Raw genomic sequence first — 7,616 nt, forward strand, 5'->3', positions numbered from 1 at the left:
TAAAAAAAAAAATTATAAAAAGTAAAAGTAGTTGATAGAATTGAAGGAGCGAGAATATATAATTAATAAAATATGATTTATATTGGGTCCACCAGATGAGAAAAATGATTTAAATATTGTAAAAGTATTCCAAATAAGTATATGGAGCAAGTATTTAAAAACGGTCAAAATTAGTAAGTGAAGCAAATATTTAAAAATGAAGGGAGTATATCTTACTGAACCCAAAATTTTTTTTTATTGTATAATATATAAATAGACTTTTTTATTTTATTTATATATTTATTTATTTACTATTTAGTTGAACACATTTTGGTACCAGTGTACCAACATATTTTATTATAGTCTTCTCAGACTTGCAATACAAGAGGTATAAAAGAACCTTAAGATTTAAAAATTCATACTCTTTGATACCCATTACAACTTACACTCTAAATTCGTTAGAAAGTAAAGTAGCCATGCTCGGACGAACTTTAGACAAGGCTTCCAATGGCTTAGCTTTAGGCATAGTAAGTCCAGTGGCTTGAGACATATCAACCATATCCAGATCAGGTCTTTCCATGTCAAAGCACTGAAGTACTGACCCTAACACCAAACATACCGCTCTTTTACCCATAGCATACCCAGGACAAGCCCTCCTTCCAAGCCCAAATGGCAATAGTTTATAAAGAGATTCCCCTTCTTTCCCCTCAAATCGTTCTGGAATGAAGTTTTCGGGCTCCATCCATGTCTTTGGATCTCGGTGAATGGTCCATAAACTTACCATTAACATTGTTCCTTGGGGCACATCATAGCCACAAATAGTTGTGTCCTCCGATGACTCGTGTGGAAGGAGAAGTGGTGTTGGTGGGTATAAACGAAGTGTTTCATTTACGACATTTTGAAGGTAAGTTAATTTGGATACATCATCTTCATTCAAGAGGCGATCATGTCCTACTACTTCATCTATCTCTTTTTGTGCCTTCTTCATTGCTTTTGGATGGTTTAAGAGAAGTGCCATTGCCCATTCAATGGTTGCTGCTGTAGTATCTGCTCCAGCAAGTACTAGTACCTTCAAAAGAAAAATTTGAATACTCAAAATCAACTAAAAAAATGGCTTTCTTAGGTTATGTATTGTGAAAATAGTATAGTGCACCAAGGTGCACCATGCGTATTGTGCATCTGAAATGAACATTAGACATTTTTAAAAACATGGGAAAAAAATAAACATTTTAGTGTATGAAAAAGAATATATATGTGTTTGACAAAAGAACATGTTTGTGTTTGACAAGATCATGACATTAGAAAGAACATAAAATCTTTATAAAAAGAACATGTTATTTTTTATGGTAACTCGGGTGGTTGAACGTGTTTGAAAAAGAACATTATATTTTGACAAAAAAGAACATGTTTGTGTTTGACAAAAATAGATGTGATCATTGGGCGGGCCGACCGAAGGTTAAAAAATAAGCTCACTTATCAGGTCGGGCCAAGTTTTAGACCGAAATTTTTGTGCCTAAACCCGTCCAAAATGGTCCGTTCGTGCGGGCTTTTCGGGTCAAATAAAAAAAAGCAACTAAAATGCATAAATACGCATTTCCAAACCCGCCCAAAAAATTAATTTACGGGCCAGGTCCGACCCGATTTGGGGGAGAAAAAATTCTTACCAAATCTCATTCAAAATCGGGCCGGGCGGTCTTATTTTGATCACCTCTAGTCAAATAACATAAAGTCTTTACAAAAAAAACATGATAATATATTAAAGAAGATGTTCTTTTTCTTGGTTACTTAGGTGATTTTTTTTATTTTTTTATTTTATTTTTTAATGTACATACATTAAAGAACATATTCTATAATGTAAAGAACATATAATTCAAACTCAAAGAATATAATAATTAAACTTAAAGAACATATTATGCTCGCATTCTTTATAATATAAATATGTATAATGTTTTTTTTTTTCGCTCATGTTCTTTTAAATATACCTATTGTTCTTTGCGGATGCACCATGCGCATGGTGCACCCGCGTGCACCAACCACACATTACGTATCGTGGAATGTTTCTATTTCAAGGTGTTAGTTCATCTTTCTCCTACTTCTGTTTACTTTCCCTTTTTACCATGTTTTAATTCGCATCTTTACATTTTAGACCCAATATGATTTTGTTTACTTTGTTAGATTTATTTCAATTTGTACTTTATTAAAGTCTAATTTTGATAAATTTTACTAGTAACCAAAGATATTAATTGTTTAAATTGTGCATTGTCAAGTGTAAAACTCTTATGCTATGTTTGGATAACAAATTAGAAGGGAAATGGAAGGGAGGGAAATAGGAAGAAGAGGAAGGAAGGGAAAGTGGAGGAAATGATGAGCTTCATTATCCCTCCAAATCTCTCCAATTTTAAAGGGATGGTCTTTATTAAAAGAGGAGGGAAAATAGATCCCTCCCTCCTCCTCCCCTTCCCTCCCCCAACATATTATCCAAACAAGAAAGTTTGTCTCCCTCCCTTTCCCTTTCCTTTCATTTTTTGTTATCCAAACATAGCCTTAGTGTTACATGTAAAGTAAGGCAGAGAAAGTACATTAGATCAATTGTACTCACCATAACCATGCCCTTTATGACTTCGTTGGTGAAAAAGACAGGGTCCTGTTTTTGAGCTGAAATAAGTACATCAATAATAGCCTTAGAATCATTTATGTGCGCTCGACCTTTTCGCTCGTCTAGAAGCTGTTGATAGAAGTTGTCCGTTTTGTCCATCCATGCAACCATCTTCTTCTCCAATCCTCGAAACATAAACTTAAGCATAGGAAGAAAATCCCCTGGATTATCAGCTGCACTTAACGCTGATCCCTCTCTAATTATCTCGCTAAACTCTTTCGCTTTACTTATGTCCTCGACTTCCTTTCCATAGTACCTGAAACAGAATAATCATACAAAATAAGTCATTAGAAAATACATTTAGGAGTACCTTTTGTTGCTCATCAGTTAGTTTACATTTTTCGTTTCCCACTGTAATCGCCAGGGATGTCCTAGTTTCTTATAGTCTCACATGACATTTTCGTAAATAAACTAACAATTTTACTCAACTTTATTCAATTGTGGAGCCCACAATAATGAAAAAGTTGTTGATTTATTTACGAAATTCTCCTCATAAAAATATGAAAAACAGGGAATTTCCCGTAATTGTCGCTATGTTGTTGACGACCAAGAACAATGACAAGTTCAGCAAGGTGTTTTCTATTAAAGCATAATTGAATTGAAGAAACTTATGAACTTTTTTTTTTTCCCCCTAAGAAAACTAGCTATATCAAAACAGAATTACGGAACTATGATTTCACAATTATTGTATCACAAATCTAACTTATATTTAATCATTAATCTATATGTACTTATTAATGGTGGTAAAATTGATATAGACCCTTTATTTGTAAAGACCAATCTTGTCCATACATTGAATGAATTTAAAAATTATTTTTTAAGTACTGTATATAAAATAAACAAGGAAAAAAATTGTTTTACAGTACAAAATTGTCAAAAATAACATTTATGCAGCTAGCTCATAATTACTCAACCTTTTTATTGACTAAAAATAAGTTAACCTTTATATAGTATTATTTTTTATTAGGTCAAATAATCTACAACCTGCTAAACAAGTTCACCTTTATTAATTTTTTTTAAATAATCCACCTTTTGAATTACTACCTACCCAGCCACCACCTTGAAGCCATCCGACCGCCAATGTAAACCAACATAATTATCCTCGTCAAATGTGGGAATTCAAGCTACTATTACAATTTGTTATTACTACTATCTACTAATATCAACCTGCTCGGATATCACTAATTTGCAATCCCCATTAACTAAATAGCGAACTACCATCTAGGGGCGGATCTATTCATGCGCATGGTGAGTCAACCAGCAAAAAATAAATATAATTTTTTTTAAAAAAAAAAAAATATCAAAGAGACTGCCTATTTTCTGTTGCTATTGCTACCACCCAACTGAATTAGCATTATGTCAATTTTTTTTTATTTAAATATCAAAGAGACCTGTTATCTCTTCAATTATTTAGACTTGCTATTTAGATAACTGGTCTCTTTTCTGCTATATTCAATGAATATTTTTATTTTTTGGTACTCCTAATAATTTTTTTTAATAATTCTTGTTTCTATTTATACTATATTTATGCAACCAATTTTATTATTTTCCCACAAAGCTTATTAATTAAGTAAAAAATCATAAAGTTAATTCAATGTAATAATTTTATAGGAGGAAGCCCCATTTAATCAATTTGATAAACAAAATTTGCTTAGCAAATGACAAAATGGTAAATAAAACAACATAAATACCTAGTTATCATGGCCTTTCGTAAATATATCAACAGTGGAACCCATATTTAATAAAAAGTTGTTGATTTATTTATAATTTTGCCATTTGATAAACAAATTTTGTTTATCATATTGACAAACTTAAATTTTCTCATTTTACAGTACCATTGTTTGTAACATGTTAATTATTTGGATTAGGTACTTTTGACTTGTGAGATTGAATTTTTAAGTACTATTACGGGGCGTTTGGTTGGAGGGATGAAAATAAGAGAGATAAGAACTGAGGATAGAGATAGGTGATTAATAGGTGGGGACAAGGATAAATAGTTTTTATCCCATGTTTGATAAACATAGGAAACAAATTAGGAATAAGTATTAAATTTATTAAAATAATCTTATTAACTTCTACCTTTTCTACTTACCCTTTAACTTTCATTAAGGGTAATTTGGTCTTTTAAAACTCATTTCTTATCCCTTCCCCTTATACCACCCCCTTAGTTATAGAAATAGATGGATAAATGGGTGTTTTAATCCCTATCTCTAAGCCTCTTCTAATCCCTATCCCTCCAAACAAACACTAGATTTCTTCTATTCTTATTATTTAACCTTGTCCCACCCCTTTTATCCCCCTAAATAAACACCCTCTTGTATGGATTTTTATGTCCTATTTTCAATCACATTTTGGTGAAATATATATATATATATATATATATATATATATATATATATATATATATATATGATTTTTGGATTGAAACAAGTGATGAACTATTGACATAGATTTAGCAATTCCAAAATTCTGTATCTCACTGCTACCATCATCTTTATTTTCCCTTCCCTATCAAATTCCGTTAGGCCTGCAACAACTTTTAGGCGGAGAATCACAATTCCATTACCGGAACAGTATGGGCCCCTACATTGGAATCGGTGTAATGGTTTCAGAACAACGGCCTGGGGTTTCATGGAGGATCGAACTAGGGTAACAGATTTTCTATTCAAGGAATTGGCCCAGCCCGTTTTTCGTCGGCTTCCACGGCTACATCAGTCAGAAATCGGTGTTGAATCGCCAAAAAGAGTGGTTGTAGACGAGAAGACTTAACTCAAACATGGGAATCTAAGCTATTTATTTATTCCCGAGTTGAGTTTCATCAACAATTTTAATGGTGACAATTGAAAAGATAAGTTTGACAAGGTGTTCATCACTTAATTCTCAATGCAAGAAACTGAACTTAAGCAGGTAGTGGAGGGGGAGGAGAGAGAAAGGGTCATGAGAAGGAGGAAGAGCAGAGAGTTTGGGGTAAAAATTAAAATAAAAATTTAACACAAAATTAAGTGAAAAACTTTAAATGAAAATTCCAAAGTCAGAAAATTTCAAAGTCAGACCAATGGTAATGCAACACTTCTAACCAATGGTAATGCAACACCTGTCAAATAAACTTTTTTAACCAGTTTCCAACCTGTAAAGACTTAATTAAAGAAAATACTACTTCCTCCATTTTTATTTTATTACACCATTAGAACTTTTACACTATTAACTTAATCTTGTTTGACTATCATTTGTGATTTATCCTTTCGAAAAAATATAGTCATGTGGGATGTAGTTAAATTCGTCTCGAAATCTTCTTTTCAAATATCAATTTTTTTTATAATTTTTACAAAAGTGTAATTGAAGATATTAATAGTTAAAAAAAATGCATTGACAAGCGTGAAATTCTTCAATGGTGCAATAAAAAAAAAACAAAAGAAGCATATTAAGCTCAACTTATTTTTAGTTAATTAAAAGATTAGCTTTTTTTGAGTTAACTGCCTTAAAAGTTGGCTAAATCTTTACACACACGCAAAAAAAAAAAAAAAAAAAAAAAAAAAAAAAAACAGGAAATTTTGCAAAAAACCACCTTTTAAATCTTGTTTTTTTGCAAATAACCACATTTTTAAAAAACTGTTGCAAAAGACCATCAATTTTAAAAATTTTGTTGCAAATTACCACTTTTTAAGCCAAATTTATCACTTGTTTTATATTGAATTGGTGGTAAGTTGCAACAAAATTTTTAAAATTGGTGGTTTTTTGCAACATTATTTTTAAAAGGTAGTTAAATGCAAAAAACAAGATTTAAAAGGTTGTTTTTTTTTGCAAAATTTTCTAAAATAAAAAAAAAAAATAATAATAATAATTGTATGACAAAATTTAACTTATACAGTTGAACTTATTTAAGTGGTAAAATTTACTTAATTAACAAGTTGAAGCAAACCTGATATAATAATGACCATAATTGACACTAATAATTACCAAGGTTGGAAAATAGTTACCTCTTCCCGGCTGTCATTTTGGTCATAATGTTGAGAGCCAAGTCATTAAACCCCTGATTCAAATTGACCTTCGCCGGCTCCTCAGTGGCTGCTTCATGGTAAAGGTCGCGAATTAGGAGACTGCATTCATCTTGTCGAATCCCAGAGAAGAGGGGAATCTTAGTAGACGAAAACACCTCCTGTGTCATGAGCCGTTTTAAGGTACGAAAGTGATCATTATAAGGTGAAAAGGCAATCGATGTGCTATTGTAGTGTAGGAGGCTCCCAACAAGAGTGTCTGGTCGGTCGGCAAAAATCGTGTCGTTTTTTACAAGACATTCCTCCACCGCGGAAGGGGAAGAGATGAGGAGGACTTTACGGACTCCGAGCTTTAGGAATAGGATTTCACCATAGGTTGTGGAGATTTCATGGAGTGTTTGGTGAAGGGGTAGTGGTCGTTTTAGCATGTGAAGGTGGCCGATGATCGGAAGAGATGGAGGACATGGGGGCAGCTTTTTCTTGTTGTAAGTTAAAGATAAAAACTTGTAAACTATGAAGACAATCAAAAGTGAGAGCGACAAAGTTAACAAATTTAGATTATTCATAATGAATACTCTTACTATGTAACAAAGCTATAATGGTTTGATGACCAACGATTTCATATTACATGCTTATATAAGAAATTGAAAAATTACAAGTTATTTGTCAACAAAAGACTTGACTAATTTACCTTAAGTGAAGAACTGAAGAATAAAGCAACGTATTCTAGTTTGGTGTGCAGTGTTGCTTGGAACGGCCAAGATGATTGATTACCAAGTTCTTATAGTCCAGAATGGTAGGAAAAATAATAGTTTAATGAGTCAAGCGTGCTTTTATTGAAATTCATTGTTAGTCAAACTATTACTTGTAGTTATACAACACACTTGAAAATAACTTATTGTTGCTGACTAATATTTTTATTATAAGATATCAAGCCACTTTTTAGACTTACTAGTCGTCCTCTCCACGCGTTGCGCGCGATAGTC

General features: G+C 32.2%; 1 protein-coding gene across 1 annotated transcript; it reads right to left on the reverse strand.

Annotated features, from left to right (window-relative positions):
• Positions 1-221: 221 nt before the first annotated feature.
• Positions 222-7,346, reverse strand: LOC145640961 (cytochrome P450 81Q32-like). Its single transcript, XM_081692185.1, has 3 exons — positions 6,613-7,346; positions 2,579-2,891; positions 222-1,048 (listed from the first exon to the last, which is right to left on the reverse strand). Exons 1-3 carry the CDS (start codon positions 7,194-7,196, stop codon positions 422-424), a joined length of 1,524 nt encoding a protein of 507 aa, XP_081548311.1. The 5' UTR covers positions 7,197-7,346; the 3' UTR covers positions 222-421.
• Positions 7,347-7,616: the final 270 nt, after the last annotated feature.

Source organism: Chenopodium album, chromosome 7, assembly GCF_948465745.1.
Source record: "Chenopodium album chromosome 7, dcCheAlbu1.1, whole genome shotgun sequence".
NCBI lineage: Eukaryota > Viridiplantae > Streptophyta > Magnoliopsida > Caryophyllales > Amaranthaceae > Chenopodium > Chenopodium album.

Excerpts from the sequence above, each read along its gene's own strand:
- LOC145640961 (XM_081692185.1), bottom strand. The coding sequence starts at position 7,196 with ATGAATAATCTAAATTTGTTAACTTTGTCGCTCTCACTTTTGATTGTC. Across the intron at positions 2,892-6,612 it reads AAAATGACAGCCGGGAAGAG|GTACTATGGAAAGGAAGTCG; the intron begins GTAACTATTTTC and ends ATTCTGTTTCAG. Across the intron at positions 1,049-2,578 it reads TCATAAAGGGCATGGTTATG|GTACTAGTACTTGCTGGAGC; the intron begins GTGAGTACAATT and ends TTTCTTTTGAAG.